The following is a 24,338-nucleotide window of genomic DNA, read 5'->3' as shown; positions in this document are numbered from 1 at the left end:
TTAAAATATTCACGCCACAATTGAATTTATATTGACAGCTTTAGTGCAAATACCTAAATAAATTCAATGTCAATTGCCATTTTGGCTCTGTTTGTTTACTTTGTTTTTTTTTTATAAAAAAGATAAACTGTTAAAAACTGTTATAAACTGTTATAAAGCTAAATTTCTACGGCAATTTCATACATAAATTAGAGAATTTTTATAAGAAATGTCGCTATTTCGAAAAAGATTTAACCGTATCTATAAAAAATTACACAGTTTCCAATATTGAGGCATTTATTTGCGACCAACTTGTGTTCCTAAATATTCATTTAATTTTCAAATTAATTACTGTTTTGTGTTTACACATACTACAAGTACATTCAATGGAGTTGCAAGTTCGTTTTTAACTGACATCTTAATTGATGTGTGTCAATAACTCTCTTGAAAATAAAATTTAATATTCATCAAGATATTTGTTAGAAGTAATTTATGTATGGTATAGAAGTAAAAAAAGAAACAAATGACTGAATAGACATAATGGATTTCAATGGGAACTATTATGAATGTTCAAATTTTTCTTTTAACTTTTGACATCAGTCAACGGAAATTGATTTACATTATGAGGGCTCACTTGTAGATAAATAAAGTTTGATTAAGATTTACCAGTGCTTAATTTGATTTCAAATTATTGTTATTAGGTAATTAGAATATGCAAATCTTTATTTAGTACATATCATCATAAGACAACTCATCACAAAGTTCGATTGGAACAAAAAAGTTAAGTATACGCCACAGTGCATTTAAGGCGCAGACTAATGCGTCTCTTAACAGTCAAAGACTTAATTTTAAAAAAATGTTACGCATACGGACAGTGACTTTCTGAATTCTCACTGAATTTGAGAGTGTTAAGACAAAATTTTTTTTTGCAGAAATTGCGCATATAACAACATAATCATAAATCTGCATTTTTAAGTAAAATCTAGGTTTGCTATTCCTTAATTTATCAAAAAGACTCCATATCGTCCATATTAAACATGCAAACAAGTACAATAAGCGTTCAATTCATACAATTGACAGTGTAATTTTCATGTCAAAAGTCGGGTTTTTATTTACTTCATTCAAATGTATATCCAAGCCTCAACTTCAATGATTTGACTGAAAAGATATTATTATCTCAATACCTAAAGCTACACAATTTGTTTTTCTTTTCTTTTTTCTTGTTGTTTAGTTCATAAAGCACATAATACAAAAGTGCACTCTGTCTACATTTTTTTACAAGCCAACCCATTGAAAGCAGCCACCTTTCTAATGAGGCGCAACGGAATGTAGGTTCACAAATTAGGCTCTTTTTTACACTTTTTTTAACAAGAAAAAAAAATCTTTTTGTCAAATGATATGTGAACAAAATGTAAAAACACAAAGTTGCAATGGAATTGCTTTATATGATTTGGGAATTGTGTAATCACTTTGGGGAGACAATGCAATGTGGTTGTTGTAAGCTTAAAAACGTATTAACAGCGATTTATAGGCTTAGATATCATAAAGAAAATACATATAAACAAGAAAAACACAAAAAAATCAACATCTCAATCGAAATGAGCAGCTCAGAGCTAGCGCTCAAACCGATCAGTCGATAATTAATTGATCCCTGATAGCGTATTTAGTGCTAAGCTAAATGGGGCTACATTTTTAAAACCATCAAAAAGTTGCTTTGGATACAGGTATAAATTGGTAAATTGCAAAATGTTGTGCAGTGAGTCGCGGCTTAACAGAAAAGCGATCAAGCAAAACGATTGAAGTATCGACGGCAAATGTCAACAGCCATCGTTTTTAAACTTGTTGATGCTGTTCACGCGCGCGCAGTTCAGCAAGATTTTTTTTAAGGTGCACTCCTTTAAATGTATGTATGCATGTGTTTTTGCCGGGACATGGGGGCAAATAATGGCGGGGCTCCAGCCTGTCTATCAGTTGAGTTATTCTGGTACTTCAAGTATTGCGTTGAGAATGTGGCTTAAATGGAGATGCCTGTAAATTATTTCTGCATTTAATGTCTATCAAGTTGAAATAACTTGGTAGTAATGCAGTAGTGGCAGGTGGTAATATGAGTTGGGTAAGAAGACCTGAACGCTACAACTTTTGGTTAAATTTGTCATCATGTGAGAATTCTTATTTTTTTTTGTGAAAATGAGTCAATTTTTGTCAATCAACTTCACCGGGTCTCATCTTTATGACTCCCAAAACTTATTCAAAAATCTAAAGCCCATTGCTGCAAACCTTCAGATTAATATTTTTCAAAAAAGTTTTGGACACGAAAAAAGAAAAAAAAAGGAAAAACAAGAAGAAAAAAAGGTTGCGTATACGCCACAGTGCACTTTTGATATGTCATAGATGCACAGCCTGTTGAGGTTAATGGACTGTTAACTGTCAAATTTTTAAAAGAAAAAAGGTTGTCCATACGCCACAGTGATCTCCTGCTTTCTCACTGAGTTTGACACACAGTCTGATGGACTTCTGGGCTTTAAACACCCGAAATTGTTAGTTAAAAAAAATGTTACGTATGCGAATCAGTGTCATTCAGATTTCTCATTGAATTTGGTTGGACTCAACTTCATTATTTCCAATTACAAAACTGTCCAGTCCATATTTTCAGCTGAAATTATATATTTTCACCGCACGTGTTAATCCTCAACCACCCACAAAAACAAAAAAAAATCAAGCCCACACAAAATCCGAAAGTAAACATAAACAAATTGACACATTTCCTAACGGTTTTTGGCATTCAAACATATGCAATATTTCAAATCGACAGCTTACACGAAATTGCAATATACGAGTGTTGTCGAATCTACAACACCTAGATATGTATAACTATAAGATCCTTTAGCTAGTACACAAAAAGCTATAAATTTCTCTCCCTAATCGCTAAGCCGCCACTTAAATTACACATTATGTCCGCAACCTGCCATGAAATCTCATGCAATTAATTCAGCAATCTTCCTTCCATTCACAGACCAGGGATAGAATGAGATAGAGAGCACACGCGTGCCCAGCCACAAAAACTAGGCTTTTGGCCCCAGTTACGGTTCCTTCGTAAAACCACACCATGCGACCACAAAAGCTACAAAATTAATTTACCAACCAATATCTCTTTTTAGATGTCCACTGTCCCGACATTTTTGTGTGTTTGTGTGTTATCAACGATTATTGCTGCGCCCGCTGCCACCGTCACTCGCTTGAACGTTAAAAAAAAAAAAACAGTGAAATGGAACTCCATGTTTGTTGACAGTCAACTAGGTCAACCTATTGCATATCTCCTCGTCGTCGTCGTCGTCGTCGTTATACTCCCCCCCCCCCCTTCTTTCCTCCTCTCGCGTCAGGAACTTCTGGTCTAACTGATGCCAAAGCCAACGCACGATGACAACATAACGCAACATAAAGATACTCCAACTTATGGCCTAGTTAAATTGATATTCCTGAAGTGTTTTGTGGCGAGAGGAGGAGCATCATCCATCTGGGTGCTCTCCCCAACACCAGCGGCAGCAAATGTAGCATCATCTTGATATATGAGAATGGTGTGGCATAGAATTACAAAACGAATTTGTCAACCAGCGCCATCTCCCCACTCAGCCCCCTTTTTCAAACCTTCTCCTTTCCGTATATGGATTTTATTTAAGAATTGTGCTGGTGTTAATTTAGCGAGGACAGGCGCTCATCAAAAGTCCTTCAAATGGAAATAACTCATTGCACGAACGCCAACCACACATCCACACACTTTTCGCTCGCTCGCTCGCATCATCTTCATCAACTCTACCAACCAAACTGTCCGGTTTGTATATATACGACAAATCTCTTAGAATCAGAACCCATTACGTGAATTCATTGGTAACACGATCTTTGCTATCGGCCAAGTGCATTTATATAGCTATAGCGCGAAACAAAAGACCGAGTGAGCGGGTAGAAAATTAAAAAAAAAAGCAAAAATAACATAAGAGTTGCGCGTTGTGTCGTCTTAGTTCTTCTTGTGTCCTAGTTGCGACCGAACCATGAAATCCAGGCCAAAAGTCTACCCTATACCTGATGTGTGTACCTAACATTGTAGAGCTCTTTTGTCTATTAAAGTTATGAACTATGTGCCAATAGAAAAAATAAAAATGGTGGAAGATTGTATATTTATGAAGATTCAACGTACAAGTTCTTAGAAGAGGTTCATGTTGGTATAATGTTTATGTTATGGATTTGTATGGTTGTGTGGCGCGCCCTGCTTAGAGGCATCATTTTAAGCTTTTGTTTCTGGATTTCTTGTTAATGCAGAAAACATAAACAATATCGAGACAAAAAATTACAAACTGTACTGTTTTGTTCCGTACGAGTTGTCTATAAGAGTCATGTTTATAGGAGCCTTATAGAATTGAAGGAGTTTCTAGTTTCCGGTGGCCTATGTAATACTCAATGACAATACCAATAGTCTAAGAATGAGCGTTGCAAGAGTAAAAATATTTAAATCAAGAAAATATAAATTAAAAAAAAAAATCACTCTGACGTATACGTAATACTTTTTTCTATTTAAAGTTTTTACAGTTAACCGCATCTGACTATGTGTCAAATGCAGTGACATATCATGAGCTCACTGTGGCGCATGCATTTTTTTTTTTTTTTTTTTTTTTGCTAATTCAGTCAAATTCATTGACAAAGCAGCGGGTCACTCTGGTGTATGCGTAACCTTTTTGCTTTAGAAATTTTCAATTTTTACAGTCCTTTAAATTTCGGCTGCTAACAGTCCAAAAAACTTATCAGACTCATAGTAGAATTAAGCCGCATGGCAAATTTCAATATATTCAATTTCTATATTATGATTTACATGGGAAAGATTGTTTTTTTGAGTTTAGAATTTTATATATTTTTAATGGTTCATCATAAAGGCTAGAACAAATCATTTTCTTATATAAAATTGAACGCTCTACAAAAAAAAGCTCTAAACAAATCATTTTCTTATATAAAATTGAACGCTCTACAAAAAAAAGCTCTAAATTTTTTAAAAAACCAACTCGAAAAATTGATAAAAATAATTTTAAGTTAAAAAAAAAAACTTGAGTTTATTGAAAAATTCTAAATTCTATCAGGAATTTGATAGTTAAATAAAAGGAAAAAAAAACTTAGAATACAAAAATTCGAAAAATTTGACAAAATTTTTTAACAAACTTAATAAATTCCTCAAAAAATTGAAAAAAAAAATGATAAATAATTAAATTTTATATTTTTAAGTTAAAGAACTTCGAAGCGCGGCAGTTTATATAATAAAAAAATTTTAGTAGATTTGTACCCTATTTGTTATGGACAATTTGACTATTAAAATTACATCAAACCTTATCAGACTGTAAGAAATTTTATATTTTGAAAATTAGTCTAGAAATCCATTAGACCGTATGTCGGATTGAGTTAAAAATTAAAAAGTCACTACGGTGTATACGTAACATTATTATTCTAGCATTTTCCCCTCAACTCACGGTTCAAAGTCGGTGCCCCTCATAACTTCATTAGACCTACTGCACCGATCCTTTTTAAATTTTTAACATTTTTCTGTACACAATTTACGAAGTAAAAGCGTTATCCGAGGAAATTGTGATTTAACGAAGTGATTTTGATTTTTTTGATTTTAGATGCTCCAGCTATAAGTTCAACTTTTCTACAAGACAAATCCGAATAATTGCTGCCATTGCCGTATTTTTTTAAATTTCTTTGTGATCTTTTAATATAATATTTTTTTAATGTCATTTTAACTTTGTCGTCACAAAAAAAAATTCATAAAAATATGCCTTTTTTGGTAGGAAAGTATTTCGGGAACGCTTTTTGGCATAAGTATAGTAAAAAATAAATGAAAACTTTTTTTCATTAAAACATATGTTTTCTTAGGAATTTGTTAAATCAATTTCAATAAACAATTTCAATGTAAAAAAAAAGTTCATCCCAAAAACTTCAAATGTCACCAAAATGTCCCAAAACTTAACAAAAACACAACAAAACAAAACACACATTCTCTTTCTTAAAAAAAAAAAAAAGAAAAAGAACTTACAAAAGATTTTCAAAAAGCTGAAATTTCAATATTATTTATCCGACCATAACGTTAATCTTTATTTACCTAGATATCCATACTCAAAGTTGCACATTCTATTTCCTCTATTCTTAAAAAAAAAAAAAAAAAAAAAACTACAAACAACTCACGAAGAAGAACATATCATAGCATAAGCTTAAAAATATATAGAACTTGAAACTTCAAGTCAACAAAAGTGATTCATACTTTCAACAAAATTTGTTATTCATCACCATAACCACGCAAAAGCTTATGGTTTAGAAGATCATCGTAGAAAAAGTAAAAAAAAACAAAATAAAAGAAAAAGGCGACAAAAACGTGGAACCTTGGGATCTTCCTCTACGTATAGCACCAAAAGAACACAGCGGTATAGTTTTATGGGGCACCTTGTGGTCAGGTATACAATACAATATCCAAAAGGTCCACAGCACACTATCATCACACAACAGAGATTCCAACCAACAACATCATCGTCGTCGTCGTTTTTGGATCGAACAAAAGAAGAAGCTTCAAAACAGAAAAAATAAGAAAAAGAAGGAGTAGGGTATTCTACCGGCACAGTAGCCATGGTGTACACCCTTGCTGACACGATTGACTGATTGCCTACTGTGTGTGTGCGCGCGCGCAACCTAAGCTCTAAGATTTTTCTTCTTCTTCGTCTTCATAAAGAATTATACAAACGAAAAAAAAAATATATCAAGTTCCGCTGGAATACAACGGTGCCAAAGGTGCAGACCTCTCTCTCTTGAGAGTGTGTCTTGGATTTTTTGACTTCCCTTCCCTCCCAAAGTGGCAAAATGTAATAATCTGGTCACTTTTACAACAACAAAAAACAGTGGCAAGAGGTCTTTGGGTGAATGTCCAAATGAGAATGCCAATGCTTTGGCGTGCAAAACAATACCGTTTCTCGTTGCCACAATGATTTATGACCAACTTCAATTATTATGAAATGAACATAATTTTAAAACAAAAAAAAGAAGAAATTTAAACTTACCTTCGCAACCGTCTTCTTCAAGTCCAAAATATTCATCAGCACACTCGTCGCACTTCAGTCCTGTTACACCAATTTTACAGTTACACTGTCCACTAAACGGATCACAGATATCATTGTGCGATCCATTTAAGTCACATTCGCACGGCGGACACATAAGATCCACATCAGCAAAGCCAACTTCACATTCATCGCATTTCTGACCGCCAAAACGAGGCTTACACAGGCACTGTCCGTTGACACTATCGCAGACATCTGAATCTGATCCTTCGGCATAGCAATCACATGATTCACATCCGACAGCTGGATCGCCCCAATAACCCATTTTACAACGTTCACAATGCCAGCCTTCGGTGTTGCCACTTTAAAAAAAAAAAAAACCACAAAATAAAGGAAGAAAACCCATAAAAGACCGTAAAAATGGGATTTACATGATGACTCACCTGCAGGTTATGCATTTCCCTGTGAATATGTCACATGGACCACCATCGCATGGACATGGCAGACACTGTGATCCAATTTCTGTGGGCTTCCCATAATAACCATCATCACACCTAGAGTTTTGCGAAAAGAAAAAAAAAACACAATTTCAATCAAAATCCAATTTTCATGTCTTACCATGAGCATACATCTCACAATGATCGCCCGTGTAACCACTCGGACATTGTGTACAAACATACTCCGAATCATCAACATCGAAGTGGTTCAAGTCCAGGCTTAGTTTCTTCAATTGACAGCTGGGTGAGAAGTTATTACTATCCACCGTTAGGGGGCAACCACATCGTCGGCAATCATTCGGAGTTCCATGCATTGGATTACCATAGAATCCAACCTTACAACGTTCACATCTGAAAATGTGGATCGTGTGGAACATAATCAAATACACAAACCATAAAGATACTAACCTCTCTCCGAATGTATTATGCATGCATTCACCACAATTGCCATTTTGAAGGTCACACGAATTGGAATGCCCATTGCATGGACATGGAATACATTTGGATGATGAATTGCCACCCTCATCCACACGAATATAACCAAATTCACAGTTTTCACACGAGTATCCTGTGTATCCTGGTGGACAGATGCATTCTTCGATGAGATTTGTGGATTTTGCACCCAATTCTGTGCCCCCAGTGTAGATTGTGGCTCTTTCGAGAATAGTTTCCACTTGATCGGTATGAAAGAATCCACGAATGAGAATAGATTCCACATCGACTAGAATTGACATAAATTCACTTCTTGACACTGGTTGTCCTCGATAATGACCAGGGACATTCTCCAGATGATACCAATTGTCTTCTTTGAGTATCACATCCATAACCACCGAATCGGAATCGTATTCCTTCTCGCCGAAAGCTATTTTCACTCCATTTCGTCCAAATATAATGACATTTGGAGAAGAAGTGGGATGGCCACTTGTGTCACCTCGTATGAACACCCAAGAAACATGTAAAGAAATCCTTGAGCCATATGACGTGAGCTTGTTCCCTGTGTATCCAACTGGAGCCATCCAGTAGAGGGTGTCAATATCCCTCATATCGTACATTCCATAGACTAGGTTCCCAGTTTCCACATCGATGTTGGGATAGAATACTTGACTTCGGGATATATCAGTGATTTTCCAATCATTCAATGTTTCGAAGGACAAAGTTTGCATATTGGCACTGGAGCAGGAGAATCCTACTCCAGAACAGAAGCATTTCATACATCCATCAGGATTCTCAGCAGAGAGACCGAAATAACCAAGTTTGCACTGAGTGCAGGAATCACCTTCCACATTCAACTTGCAAATGCAACTGTCTTCACACTCTGCTCCTGGAAGGGATCCTCTCGAATCGCAAGAGCATCGTGTGCAGTTTTCCCCATGATGACCAGGTGCGCATTCCCCACAGAGTTCACCCTGGAACCCATCTTTACAAATACAGCCTCCACCGATAGCGTGACACCCTATCGATCCCAGTTCATAACATTGACACTCTTCACACGGGCTATCCAAGGAAGCCTCTTTTGGACGAAAGAACCCAGTTCGACAGAACTCGCATTCATTTCCAGCTGTGTTATTGCGACAATCCTGGCAGATCCCTCGTCCCAGGAACTCATCATACTCACACATCGTCGCATGACCATTGCACAAACAGATCTCACAGGCATTCTCCTTGCGAGCAGTTCCATTCTTAAAGGGCTTATCTTGAAAAAGTGGACAGCAAGATCCACAATCTGATCCACAAGTATTATGTAAGCAAGCACATTCAAATGATGTCTCCTTGGGATCCACCCCCGAAGCTACTTCGATAGTCTTTTCTGCATGACCATGACAGCTCAATCTCGCACTTAAACGGATTTGCTTTAACGAATAGAAACTCCTCTTTTCCAGCGACTGAGCATCCAACAACCAATCGACACTATTATCGAGATTCGCTGTGGAATGCATTCCCTGAAATCTTATTCGAATATAGCGAGCTGAAATGAAGTCCATCAACTCTGCAGATTGTTCCATGGCACCCGGGCGGTTTTTCAACAACGAAACATGCAACTCTCCGTTTTCCAGAGGCAAAGCTTTCGAGAATTGTGTGGTACAGATGACTTCGGTGTCATTGGTAAACATGTATTTGCCATTTTGTCCGGGAACTCCATACCGCCGTCGACAGTCGGCATCGCTCAATCCAAAGTACTGCCATGGCTGGTAGTTGATATCATCGAGAGACTTCTCTAGAATCCACGAAGCCGGTCGAGGGGAATTGGCTGATTTCAACATAACAAAGAACACCTCATAGACCTGTGCGGGATGGAAAAAAAAAGAGCAAACCGGAAATGGAGATTAATGAGGTCACAAGCATCGTCAATTCAACAAATTTTGTAAAAAGAAAAAGAGCCTCTTCGAATTAGCATAAAAAAAAGAAGGATTCTGTTTGGGCTTCTGTTCCTTGTTAATTCAAAAACAAGGATGCCTACTGCGCAGCAGAAGTGCACAAACACACAAATTGCGTGGACTTGTTAATTGGCTGCCTGTTAAAGGTATGTTCCTTTATGGATGAATGTGGATTTTGTATTTGAATGCGTAGGTAGGTTTCTTTACCCATCCCTTTGTCCAATTTGACAAGAGGATCGACATGTTTACACAATCAACGTTTTATTGGCAGGAACCTTTTTTTTTTAATTTTATTTATTTGTTTCCTTTAATGGTTAATTCAAGACTTCAAGACGTGACTGATGAATGAAAAATAAACAATCGTTTCAATCGTTTGTTTGTGTTATCGCACGAAGTGCTATGAGATATGATTTAACCTTGATTACGATGAGACTAAATGTGAGATAGATCGATTTGTTTTTGAACAAAAAAAAAAAAAAAAAAAACACAGTAATCAGTTAAACTGTCAATTAAAAGGGTTGAAGGGCAAGAATTTTGTTGCATGCAACAAGTTGCAAGTTTTTTTCAGATTCTAGAGAAAAATCATTTTGAATGAACTCATTTTGAGATCTGAGAATCTTTTATAAATGTCATTTGAATGGTTAGAGAATTGTATTTGCTTTTGTTTTGATTGATTTAAATGTCAAATTAATGTCTGGCTTTTAGAGACGTATAAAAATACGTGCGATCGTGTTATAAATAAATTTAAGGTAAGGCTTGAATGAATTTTTTTAAGTGCGAGTTAGTCACACTTGCTAAACACACTTGCAAAACAAAGCATTATTGTTTTAGGATTTTGGTGTTGCATCAAATTGTATGCACATTAGCATTAGCACACTTGTGCGCTTAGAGATAGAAATCTTAACATAAATTGTGACATGAGTAGGCGGTCGGTATCGATGTGGTATTTGTGGTGAGGTTGACATTATAATTTTTTTGGTTAGATACCCTTTTTGAGATATTTGAAAACATTTTTGATAAATATGTTAAACTTTTCAAAAATAGCATAAGCAGTACCCTATGTGAAAGACCACATGCGATAAATATGATAGTTCTAATTTTTAGCATAGTTGTTTATGGTTATGACCCATTGAACAGTATTAGCTTTTGGACTCGGATGTTGAACGCAACGGTGTCACAGTATGCCACTTTACCCGAGTGCTAAGTGGGCCATTTTTGTGTTCGAGAGTTTTTTTTTTTAAGTTTTATGTCAAAAAATCTGAAGTCGTTCTAATCCAATTTATGTCAGTAATTTAATAAGAAAAACTTCATTCAAACAAACATTATGTTTTTTTTTCCAAAATACAATGTTTTTCTAAAATAAAATACACGACTGGGGTCGCACGTACTTGCTCTTGTGGTAAAAGTACGAAAAGGAAATTTGAGAAAAAAAAATTTGAAAATCGTTAGAGCCGTTTTTTTAAAAAATAATTTTTTTTATTTAAAATTTTTTTCTAACATTTTCAAAAAAAAAAAGTTAGTAGGTATGTAATTTTGAAGAAATAATTTATTTACACTTAAAAACAAAATTTCGAAACATTTCAAAAACCGGTTTTCACAAAATTGATTTTTCAAAAAAAAATTTTGAAATATTTTTTAAAAATCCAAAAATATGTTTTTTTTTCTAAATTTTCTAACATTTTAATATTAAGGTTAATTAAACGCTTTTGTATACAAATTTTTGTTGAAATCGGGTTGGTCGTGTAAGAGATATTTTGAAACCAAAAAAACGGTTCTATGGCAGGTACCGTTAGTAACCTTCCAAAAAATCAAAAGTTGGGTCTTGTTTGTAGAATTATACAGAAATTTTTTTATCAAAATCGTTAGAGCCGTTTTCGAGTTATTTGGTATAACTTGAAAGGTTTGTATGGGAGGTACACTTTCTAAGTGAGATATAAAAAAACAAAAAAAAAAAAACAACTTTTAGAATTCTATAAAAGTCATCTGTACCAAATTTGAAGAAAATTTGTCTACGCGTTAAGGCTGTAGAAATATGTACAGATGGACATGCAGGCGCACAGACGCACGGACGGAATTGCGAGACCCACATTTTCGGAATTCTCCATCACCGTAATGTTGGTTTTGATAATTTTCACAAAATTTTAACGGGTGTACTTTTTGAGGTCGCTAGAGACAGTTTGACCTGTCAAATTTTTATATCAAAACACTGAACGAATGCCAGGAAATTTATCAGGAATTATCTATACGATAACTATTAAGTAAGGTACTGTTTTTTGTGACTGAATTATGTAGTTCCTTAAACAGGAATTATTAGAATAACTGAAAACCTTAGTTGCTTTTTAAGCCACAACCACCATATGAACATGCAACTACGTTACATCCGATATCAAACGTGATAAGTTAAATGATGAGACATAACAGGAAATTATCAGCAATGCTTAATCATAAATAAACTTATCAGAATCAGACACAAAAAAGGTGTTGATGAATAATTAAAGATGTTAAGTCTACGCGAACATCAGTATTCAGGGTTGCCAGGTTGTTGTTAAAGTAGAACGAAGCTAAAAAAAAAAGTAACGTGAAAAAATTTGTGTAAGCCTTCAAAAGCTGATCAGAGAGAAAAAAACTGACAGATTTACAACTGAAAATCATTTAAATAGATCTAGAGACTTATATTGATGGCAACCCTTTTAACAAAATTGCATAAGTAACCAAAGGTTTCACGAACTGAAACAATTCCTATACCCAACTCCTGGTTTAAACAGAAAAAAAAAACGCATTCCAATCCGTATATCATACTCTCTTCACTCCATGAATATTAATTCACTTGCTGCGACCGCCATGCCACTGCGAGTCGGCCTCCGTCAACGAATTCACACACTCTTCGTATACTCGTCTATAGTTACAGCGTGAAGTACACACACTTCTCGCTTCTGCTGATCATTTAATCAATGATGCCCAAGCTACTGATTTATCTTAAAATTCCCAGCACATGTGTGTACGAGTATATATATTTCAAGTCTCTTCTAATCTCGAGCCGTTCAATCTTCCAGAGATAGCTCAGTACTCGTACTCACTCACAGAATGTGTACTTGGTGTAACAACTAGTGTGGTATGGCTAGGATCTCGTTTGCGATTTGCAATGTTTTTTTTTTTTTTGTATATTCTCATCCAGCTAGCTAGCTGCTGTTGTGCACAAAGTTGTTATCTCTGGAAAACCACAAAAAAAAAAACATGATCTGATCCCTAACCCTCCTCTTCAAAGATCGGACAGAGTTTATATTTTGTATTGAGTACACAAAAAAAAAAGACAAAAAAATGTATATAAAATTGAAGTCCTGAGAGAGACTTGACTCGTTATAGCTCTTTTCCGCTGCCTCTAATCGAGCTATGTTCGATGTTTTAAATTGATAATCAAAATTGTTATCGGTGATCGTTAATCAAGCTCTGTTCGCCGAAAAAAAAAACTAAAATATTTCAGCTTTACAGAAGAGATAATACACTTTAACACAAAATCTCCTTGCATAAGTTTCAAAGAGAACCCAGGAAAGAGAGAGAGGAAAAAATGAAATTTATTATGACAGCCATGTTTCCGTTTCTTGGGCGCGCGGAAGCAAAAATACCTCGCACCGATCATAATCCAATAGTGATCTTGCAAAATAAAGAAAAGATCACAGCAGTAAGCAATATATCGCTGCTTTCATATGTAAATACTCATTAAAGCCCAGACGCATTAAGATCCCCACACCATTGATCGCTCTCATCCTGTGCGTCTTCGTGTCGATCGTCGTCGTCGACGTCTGGTCTGTTTGTGGCGAAGAAACGTGTGTAAGATCCAAGTGTAGATCACTACAATACTAAACTACTATACACCAGGTAAGTTCTTATAGTTTGTTTACCTCACGATCTTGCCGCATTTATATTTATTTTTGCTTCGATCTTGCTTGGAGTAAAAATAATCTTCCCATTCTGTACCTAAGAGCAGAGCATCAACAACAACAACAGGAACAGCCGGCAGGAGAGTAGCAGAATATCCAGATGGGATCATCACTGGGCTAAATGGAGGTTATCACCGGTCCCGGACCGGGTAGACAACAACGACATGGCATACACTCGCATACACATAGTGGCTGATATGATCGGTAAAACTATATAACGCGGTTTGTGGAACCTATCGACTTCCATTAATTCTGCGGTCACAACCCGCCGCCGCCATCCAGTGCCACCACTCGCTGTTATACTACCGCCAATTCTGTATTGTTTTCCCTTTTAAGTTGGCTCGAAACAGACCAAGTATTGGTTTTGTGGAAATAACAATGCAAGAGATTTCGGTCGCTTACAACTGTCAAAGCAAAGTCCCCTTAGCGGAAAAATTTTGAAGAAATTTCTGATCGTTGCAGTGCAACGTTTATCATTCGTTACTGTCAAAATTGTCTGTGTGTCAAATTGTGGGTTAAAAAGGCAAAGAATATGACATTTTGTCATCAACAATAATATCAAACAATTGTGCTTCTTTAAAGCTTTACAGAAGCAACAGTTGCATCTGCAAAGCTTTATAGAAACAAAATTGTTAATCGCGTTGGGACTGGGACATCAACTAATTTATTCTCAAGTAAAATTGATGCAAGTTGTTGCGACAGCGACCTACCATTAATTTTCCTATATTGGAAGCAAGTTTTTTTTGCACTTCGATGGCTCAGCCAGATTGTATTCCGCCTCGCAACGAAAGAGGAAGATCAGCCTATTCTTACTCTCGATTGCATCTTAATACTTTGTCGTTTGTTGCGCTCGCGAGAGCGATGTCACATTGGGTTATGTCACCTTCAGCTGTCAAAATTCCGACATCTGACCGAGTTTTCAGATCGATCTTGGACTGATTATATATATATTTTTTTTTTTTGCAATGATCTCAGCCCTGACTTCACTATTCATCATCATCATAATATTGCTTAAGATTTGGGTGTGGTATCAACACAACGATGAGGATGGAGGAGATTTTTTAAAAAAGGAAAAATAGCGATAGAAGAAAAAACAAAATCATCCATTAGTGACATTTAGCCATTTATATATTTGTCGAAGTGTCAGATTGAAGCTGATCGATCTTAGCGTGGGGTCTGTTAGATTTTTTTCATTGATCTGTCAAATTTTAACCTGCTATCTGTCTTATCCGGATGCAAAATCTCACTTTTTAAAGTTGCATTCTCTTTGTGTGGATAGTGGATCTGCGAGACACACCTCCCATTTTTTGTTTTGTGTATGATGACGAAAACGCCCATGTGTAAAGGTGGGTATAATTGAAAACTCATAACAATAATGATTTTTTTTTTAATTTTGTTTATGGGAAAAAGCAGTAAATTTTCTTGTTGAACACAATAAACGAAGTGATTTCGAGTTGAGTATTATGGATAAGCTGTCTAGTGTATGTAATGTAGCTCCCCTTATTGTTTACTTACTTTGGGAAAACACGCGGTACTGTGTTTTGGTTTTAAAAGTCAAATGTTTTTAGCAGGAGGATTTTTTTTTTTGTTTACATCGAGACCTTGGTTTTGAACACACCATAGACATGTAGTCTTTGAAATGTTTTTTCCAGGTTATTCAACTAAATTTATTTTTTACCCAAACAGAGCTAAGGTGTCAAGTGATGACAGGAGCAAGATTTTGTTTTGTTCTTGTTCTTTTAAATCATAAAAAAAGAAAAAAAAAACTTGAACAAAAAAGAATGAGTCTTTCGTTTTGAGATTTTGAACGGTGGAAAAACGAACATTTTCGAAAACTTTCTTCTTTGAGTAGAAGTAAAAAAAAATTTTTTTTGACAGATGTTTGACAGACGAACATTTTTAGAGACATTAAAAAGGATGGTCATAGTTTGCCAGTGCAACACGAATGCTGATTGTTTCGTTTTGATAAGCTATCATTTTGCGAAATAAGCAATTCCTAAATTGGCAGTTTTGGAAAAATACTGTTTTTCAACGTAGAATATGTACCAATTCACCTGGCCTAAGCTCTGTTCGGTAGTTCTTTTAAGAGTCAAATGATCTGTTTGATTAGATAAGCAGTTTTATTGCTTGAACTTAAATCACAGGTCTTCAGGCTTATTTCTTGTTAAGCTTAATTGTAAATCAAGTTCTTCTTTAATCCTTAACCTTTTTGCAAGCCAGATTGTATTCCGCCTCGCAACGAAAGAGGAAGATCAGCCTATTCTTACTCTCGATTGCATCTTAATACTTTGTCGTTTGTTGCGCTCGCGAGAGCGATGTCACATTGGGTTATGTCACCTTCAGCTGTCAAAATTCCGACATCTGACCGAGTTTTCAGATCGATCTTGGACTGATTATATATATATTTTTTTTTTTTGCAATGATCTCAGCCCTGACTTCACTATTCATCATCATCATAATATTGCTTAAGATTTGGGTGTGGTATCAACACAACGATGAGGATGGAGGAGATTTTTTAAAAAAGGAAAAATAGCGATAGAAGAAAAAACAAAATCATCCATTAGTGACATTTAGCCATTTATATATTTGTCGAAGTGTCAGATTGAAGCTGATCGATCTTAGCGTGGGGTCTGTTAGATTTTTTTCATTGATCTGTCAAATTTTAACCTGCTATCTGTCTTATCCGGATGCAAAATCTCACTTTTTAAAGTTGCATTCTCTTTGTGTGGATAGTGGATCTGCGAGACACACCTCCCATTTTTTGTTTTGTGTATGATGACGAAAACGCCCATGTGTAAAGGTGGGTATAATTGAAAACTCATAACAATAATGATTTTTTTTTTAATTTTGTTTATGGGAAAAAGCAGTAAATTTTCTTGTTGAACACAATAAACGAAGTGATTTCGAGTTGAGTATTATGGATAAGCTGTCTAGTGTATGTAATGTAGCTCCCCTTATTGTTTACTTACTTTGGGAAAACACGCGGTACTGTGTTTTGGTTTTAAAAGTCAAATGTTTTTAGCAGGAGGATTTTTTTTTTTGTTTACATCGAGACCTTGGTTTTGAACACACCATAGACATGTAGTCTTTGAAATGTTTTTTCCAGGTTATTCAACTAAATTTATTTTTTACCCAAACAGAGCTAAGGTGTCAAGTGATGACAGGAGCAAGATTTTGTTTTGTTCTTGTTCTTTTAAATCATAAAAAAAGAAAAAAAAAACTTGAACAAAAAAGAATGAGTCTTTCGTTTTGAGATTTTGAACGGTGGAAAAACGAACATTTTCGAAAACTTTCTTCTTTGAGTAGAAGTAAAAAAAAATTTTTTTTGACAGATGTTTGACAGACGAACATTTTTAGAGACATTAAAAAGGATGGTCATAGTTTGCCAGTGCAACACGAATGCTGATTGTTTCGTTTTGATAAGCTATCATTTTGCGAAATAAGCAATTCCTAAATTGGCAGTTTTGGAAAAATACTGTTTTTCAACGTAGAATATGTACCAATTCACCTGGCCTAAGCTCTGTTCGGTAGTTCTTTTAAGAGTCAAATGATCTGTTTGATTAGATAAGCAGTTTTATTGCTTGAACTTAAATCACAGGTCTTCAGGCTTATTTCTTGTTAAGCTTAATTGTAAATCAAGTTCTTCTTTAATCCTTAACCTTTTTGCAATTAGCTAAGCCGACTTGACATTTTTGAAAATTCCTTTTAGCTACATTTCTTCCTCATATCACACACTGAGCCGATTCATATCAATAAATCACTCTTATGTATGCCACACTTGCATCGCGCCCATGCTCAATTCAAAACTGAACTCAACTCACCCATATTCAACGCATGTCGGTTTTGTAGCTATCAGTTAGAGTTCCTGTTTTATTTTTTATATAAAATGTGTTCCTCCGCAAAAATTGTAACGCTGTTCGGCTCATGTTCTTCCTTTCTGCACAAATCATTCAAATTAATTGCGGTTTTCATGTGAAACACAAAACTTTTGCGCCCAAACGCAAAACGCAAGAAGCTATGCGATGTTATGCGGATCATCATCATCATCATGAAGCTCTTTCGAAAGTCCTGATTCGAGAAATGCATATAGCATAACATGAATTCCATCGCGCTCACTATCTCTCTGACTGACTGCTCACCAAGGAGTTGTAGGTATAGAGTTAGTCGTCAGTGCGTCGAAAATTAATGTGACTGCAGTGGTACATGTGTTCTACGACTTGACACCAAAGTCACAGCGGCGGCGCAGAGAGGCGACCGACTGCAAGAGCGATGAAGACGAAGTATAGCGAACTGTGCAGAATGCCTCTGGTGGCGACATAAAACAAAGCAACGATACAAGAGCCACCATATACTAACCACCAACAACCAACCAATTCAACCTAACTTCACAACCAGATGTAAGTGATCAAATCGTAAATAAATTTCAAGTGACAAGCATAAATGTCTCGGCTTTTAATGAGCACACGCAGCGCAAGCAAGCAACTCAGAGACTCAGATAGTAGAAAGACCCTGGTCGCTGCCGCCGACGAGTGAGTAGCGATAGTGAGTACTCAGTAGCGGGCTGTCTAAGTACAAGATCCTGTCTGCGATCTCACAACGGACCAGTTTCCCAGCAACTAAAGCAAACCACAGGGAATCAAATTCAATGACATTTATCTATCAACCAGGTTTTGGGCGCGCACACAAATAAAAATAAAAAACACTTAATGTCTATGTTTGGGAAATATATGGGGGCCCTGAAAACTGACGGAACTCCATTGATGGGTAATTTGTCGTTTCAGTGTTTTCTGTATCTCCCCAGTTTTCATGTCATCGCGTCATCGGTTCGGTGTTTCTCTTTTTTTTATTTTTTAATTGACAATTGACATGCGTCTGTCTGCCCATCAATAGAGGACATCACCCCATGTGGTGAATATATGCAAACTGACAGGCATCCATTTTACCTCGTTTTTTTTTTTTTTGTTTTTGTTGAAAAGAAAAATATAAAAAAAAAATATATTCAATCGTATAAATAAACGATTGACAAGTGAAAAGAAATTTTTATTTAGACTTTGGGTACCTATATTCATTTTTGTTTGGTTCTTTTTCGAAATTCGAAATATACGAATACGGATTCTAATCTGCATGTCATGTGTACAAATTGTTTAATGTGTGCCTGCGTGCGGTTCTTATCGCTTGTCCGAGATCCAAATTGGTAATTTGCTGCAACAAGCCAGCATTGGAGCGCAAACCAACTTTATACACTGATAGAAAATTGGAGTTTAAATCGAACAACTTCTTAATTCGAACAGAACTAAATTCGAATAACTTTTGAGTGAAACTGTCAGATTAGAATGTTGAAATTTCAAAATTAAATCATCTACAATGATAAAACGATAAAATCCTGTAATAATACCAAAATATTTGCAGTGAACTGTTAAGTTCTGTTAAGAAAATCGAACTTCGTTATGTTTTATCGTCGAATTTTTAATAAGTCTGACAGAAAGGCAAAAATATATCGAAACATCAAATTCAATAAGAATTGCAATAAAGTTTAAACACACCATTAAGGTATTTTCAAAGAATCATTAATAGTAATGGTAAAATACTACTAGTAGTTTACTAGCGATTTTCAATGGAACGCACTTTTAACAAATTCTATACAAATCGTATCTACTCGGGAAGAAGAGCATTAGTAGATGATAGTACTAGATTAACCAAAACATCTACTAGTAGTAAACTACCAACTTAACGAAGAACGAAAAACTAAACTTTTGAAAAGAATGGCGAAAGAAGAAGAAAAATGTTCCACCAAAATAAAGGTGTGTTTGATTAAAGAAAATGGAAGGCGTGTTCATTTTCATGCAACAGACAGCTGTCAAAAGTTGAATTTCTTTTTGTCATTTGAATGGTTTGATTTTAGTTTGTAATGTCCGTTGTTAGATTGTCATTGTTATTTGTCAATTTCACCTCTTTTACAATACGAATGAACACGTCTAATATATCTATGAACACGTCTAATCCCAAGAATGTTTCTTTGTTTTTCTAAGTTTGTTTCTTTCAGTGTAAAAACAAAACTCCCGCATGACGGAAAACATTTGAAACTTGTGCGCTTGGACATAGCAGCGCTTGCCAAAACATCGATTGGTTCCACAAGGTAATTGCTTCATTAATCGGTCCCAAATATGGTTTGACGCTGTCTTGTAGGAGTTTTTTTTTTTTAATTTTTCTTTTATGTTTTAAGCTCGATCTAAACTCAGAAACCTCCTCGTCGTTCGTCGTCGTCGGTTTAAAAAAAAAAAGGTGCTGCTGTTAGTTGTTGGTTTTAAGCGGGAACGATATAGCGGGAGGATTTGTTGACAAAACGCAATTATTTTAATAGTCCCCACAGATGGAGTTAACATAACACAAACACCAAATCATTCCGGACCAGCTCATGGTTGGCAAACAACAGACGATAGATATTTGAATAGAAGCAGCAGCTCTGCTTTACCTCTAAAGTTTCTCCCCGGTTCCTCTCCGTTCATCTAACCAAGCCACAGCAATAGTAAAATAGCTTCCGAGCGAAATATACCTACACTATAAAGTCGTGATTTGATTTTGCTTTTAATGATTTTCCATATACGTATAGAACATAGAGGACTGCGTGATTAAGGACATCTTACCAATTTGGTAGAATTATCTGGCCAATAAGACGTTTGTCCTGTCAAACTAAATAAGCGTTTCACAGATTATGCAACTAAACATACAAACAAACAAACCCATAAATAGGGTAAATTAGCTTCGTTTTTTTTTTTTTTTACTTTTTTTGTATGTGTTGACCCAAGATCGAATTGACTGTGCTAAGAGAGTGTTGGAAAATTTATGAGCAGGTAAAGATCAAAAGAAGCATCATCAATATAATTGACTTTGGTGTTATATAACATAAAAATCAATGACGAACGAAGCAATTAAAGGGAATGAACTAAATGGATTTTGGAGACTGTTAAAAAATACTTTACGCTTGGGTACTGGTTTTTATGAAGGTCATAAAATATTTCGATGGTGTTACTCATTGGTTCAGATTCAGATTAGTGTGCGTAAAATGAATTGGAATTAGTACCTACATAAAAATACCACACAAGTGTTTTAGTGGGTTACAGAGTTTTAAGGGTAAGGGTGCAACTCTCACGTTTTATAGAACATTCAATTAAGTTATCAGATACAATCATAATATAACACTGGTTTCTGAGTTTGAAATCTTTTTAACCCTTTTGCAAATTAGGTTGAATGAATTACTCTAAAATTGACAGCAACTCGAGGCAATTTTTTTTCAGCAAAGAGTTTACTATTGTTATATCCATGGAAACGGTTTTACTTGCTTGCAAATTGCTTAATTTTCTTCAAAAAATAACTGATTTTCTTTTGCCATTTTACTTATTTGAAGTAATATTTAAGCATTTGTGAGCAATTATTTTTTGTTATTTTAGTCTAATCTAAATTGCTAGCAACTCGATGCAATTTTTTTTTTTCAGCAAAGAGTTTACCTACTACTGTTATATATATGGAAAATTGTTATATCATAAAATTCTAGAACTGTGTTCACTGTCAAATAAAATTAGAGCAAATAGGTATTGCAGGTAATAAAAAAAATTGCTTGCAAATTGCTTAATTCTTTAAAAACCAAGTGAATAGTTGCAACTAATTTTCTTACATAAGTAACTGATTTGCTTTTGCCATTAGCTGTAACAATATTTAAGCTTTTGGAAGCAATTATAGCAAGTATAAACTTGTCTCTAAAATTTCTAGCAATTCCACGCAATTTTTTTCCAACTCGATGCAATTTTTTTAGAACTAAGAGTTTACTATTGATCTCTACATGGAAAACGATTACATCAATAAATCATTGTCAAATAAGAACAAAAATTGCCTAAGGCAGACATTTTTTCTTCAACTGACAACAAATTTGCTTCAAGCATTTTGCAAGCGAATTTTTTGTCAGTCGAGATCATTGTCGCAAATTTTCAGCAACTCGAGTGCAGCTGAATTTCTTTTTTTTTTTTTAAGTTTTGTTCACTATCAAATTAAATTAGAGGAAATATTGCAAGAAAAATCAAAAAATTGCTGGCGAATTTAATAGTGCAGAAATCTAGCTTCTCGTAAAAACAAATGAAATGCCTAGCAACTTGTTGTTTACTTAGGGTGCCAACTTTTTTCTTTAAAAATACAATTGATTTTGCTTGTATTTTTAACTAAATTGCCAGCTGAAGCAATATGAAAGCATTCAGGAAGCAATTTTTTTTTTTTTTTTTATTTATAATAACACAGGCTTAAAAAAAAAGTGGCCCGTACTTTTGCCCTAACCTACCTATCTTTATGTACTTCGACGCGCTGCATCCGAGTCTGAAGTCACACTCAAAATTTTGATTTTTCTTCAGGAAGACCCTAGCGAACCGGTATAAAAAACCTTAACCTGGAAGCATTTTGTTAGAGGTTTTTGTTCAGGTAAATTTTCGGCTCAAAAAAATTAAACATTTCCTGACCTCTGCATGTGCAGTGTACACCTCGAAAAGAATTAAATGTTTTCCATCAAAAACAAAAAAAAACTCCAAACAGCCATCAGAATCTTACATCAGAAAAAAACAAAAAAAAGAATAAACATAAAGCTCGTTAGCTGATGCAACCAGAACAAGTCTTGGAATGATCAGCTTAAAAGAATATTCCAATGCGGCAATATGACTTCTTCGTTTATATACAAGAAAATGTACTCAAAGCTACAAAGAAGTCTTTTTTTTCTGTAATTTTTCATGTGTGTTGTATAAAGGTGACAAGAGGTTACAAAATGGAAAAGAATTTCACGTCATGTCAGCTAAAAAAAAAAAAACGGTATAATAAATCTCTTTGCCACCATCTTCATTTTCATGTTCATGGTGGCTTGGCTGTTGGAAAAAATTGAAAGATGACTGACTTCTAACTTTGATTGAGTGTTAACTGATTGAGGTTTTTTTTTTTTTTTTTCTTCTACCTTTTTTTAAAACGGAAATGAAAACCGAGTCATCTAATTAAGATTACACGATTTGTATCATTTAAGTGAATGGCTTTTTCAAACCTTTTAATCAAACCAATCAAGAAACAATCGAATTAACTCACTGTCGAAGAGTTGCAGTTATTGGGACACGTTTTTCAACTTCCACTTTATAATCGGAGATTTAGACGCGCCCATAACATGCAGCAATAACCATCGGCAGCCATAGATTAAAACAAAAAAAATGGTTATGCAACAAGGCATTATGTTGGAGGATTAGGAGATAAAAATCGCGCCTCCCAATCAACATCTGGGAATCCTGCCTTGAAGCCTATTTAAGACCATCACCCAGATCTCAACATTTTGTTGTCTCATTTTGTGAGCTCCTTCTGGCTTAAAACATAAGACAACTCAATTAACGAGGCCAACACACTCTCCGACGACCGACGAAACGATGCTTGATGCCTTTGTCTTCACAAAAGATTCAAAACAAAAATCTTTCAACGTATATCAATCTGCCCGGAAGCTTCCTACTTTTTTCTGACTCAGGCTGACGTGGCGGCCGGCCGGCAGCGGCATGGATGGCGTTGAAAATTCGCCCCAAACTGTCTGTTTTGCTTTGCATTTCTATATTCGCACAACACACAAATGTGGTATGTCCCGCTTTTATGTTTGAAAACACCTCACCCGCTGCCAAAAATTAAACCGAAAAAGAAAAAAAAAACACAAAAAATCAACCCAAGCAAAAATATTTCACACGATTAGAGAGAGCGCACAGTGATGTGCGTTTTTGTGTGCGCCAGATAATGCAACGACAGACAAGCTACCATATTAACCATCAGACATGGGCGAAGCTATTTCTGTGCAGATGATAAGCTATTTATGGACGGGGCGATAGGTTTGGCATTTTATTGCACAGTTTTGGAGCAAAGTTTTTTGGAGATAAGGTGCCAATGTGCAGAAAATGTCTGTTTCCTCCTTCTGTCCAGGAGTGCTGCTGTTAAATATTGGTTCGTTTGTCTTTTGAGCGTGGACCTGCTGATCGAGGCTAAAGGCCCGGCGCAGTGCAGCGATGCACACACTCATTCACTTGTGGCGGCCACCACCTTCTCTATAAATAATCGATGTTGTCTGTGCCAAGCAGACTCCATTTATATAGGTACGAAACCGTAGTAGTAGTAGGCAGGAGCAGGAACGAGCTGAGCATCGGTTTTTTTCTAGCTGCAGAAAGACGCAAGAGATAAGGCGATCTCGTTTGCTATTTGAATGCGCATGTTGTATGCGCATTGATTCGGATTAGAGCCATGAGATAGTCTCGGATGTCTGGATATATAGGCGCAGCTAGCGACCTAACCAGTGACGACGTCGACTGTACGACAAACGACGTACGACAACGAAGTCGCCGGTAATAGTTTGATTAATGGCACCAAAGAGATATTTTGATGTGAGAATTAATTTTTTGGCAAAAGATGAAAGAACCCGAA

The 24,338-nt window shown here is 35.5% G+C and overlaps 1 protein-coding gene across 3 annotated transcripts in view; it reads right to left on the bottom strand.

Annotated features, from left to right (window-relative positions):
* Positions 1 to 24,338, bottom strand: part of LOC129916806 (laminin subunit alpha-2) — a 148,598-nt gene that overhangs the window by 71,902 nt on the left and 52,358 nt on the right. For all 3 annotated transcript variants that reach the window (XM_055996951.1, XM_055996952.1, XM_055996950.1), the window contains exons 3-6: positions 7,967 to 9,840; positions 7,691 to 7,909; positions 7,505 to 7,615; positions 7,065 to 7,423 (exon numbers count right to left, since the gene is read on the bottom strand). In XM_055996951.1, coding sequence (XP_055852926.1) covers positions 7,065 to 7,423; positions 7,505 to 7,615; positions 7,691 to 7,909; positions 7,967 to 9,840 — 2,563 coding nt within the window. The remainder of the gene's footprint in view (positions 1 to 7,064; positions 7,424 to 7,504; positions 7,616 to 7,690; positions 7,910 to 7,966; positions 9,841 to 24,338) is intronic.

This window comes from Episyrphus balteatus, chromosome 3, assembly GCF_945859705.1.
Source record: "Episyrphus balteatus chromosome 3, idEpiBalt1.1, whole genome shotgun sequence".
In the NCBI taxonomy this organism is placed as follows: domain Eukaryota; kingdom Metazoa; phylum Arthropoda; class Insecta; order Diptera; family Syrphidae; genus Episyrphus; species Episyrphus balteatus.
This window is presented reverse-complemented; position numbering and strand designations above follow the sequence as displayed.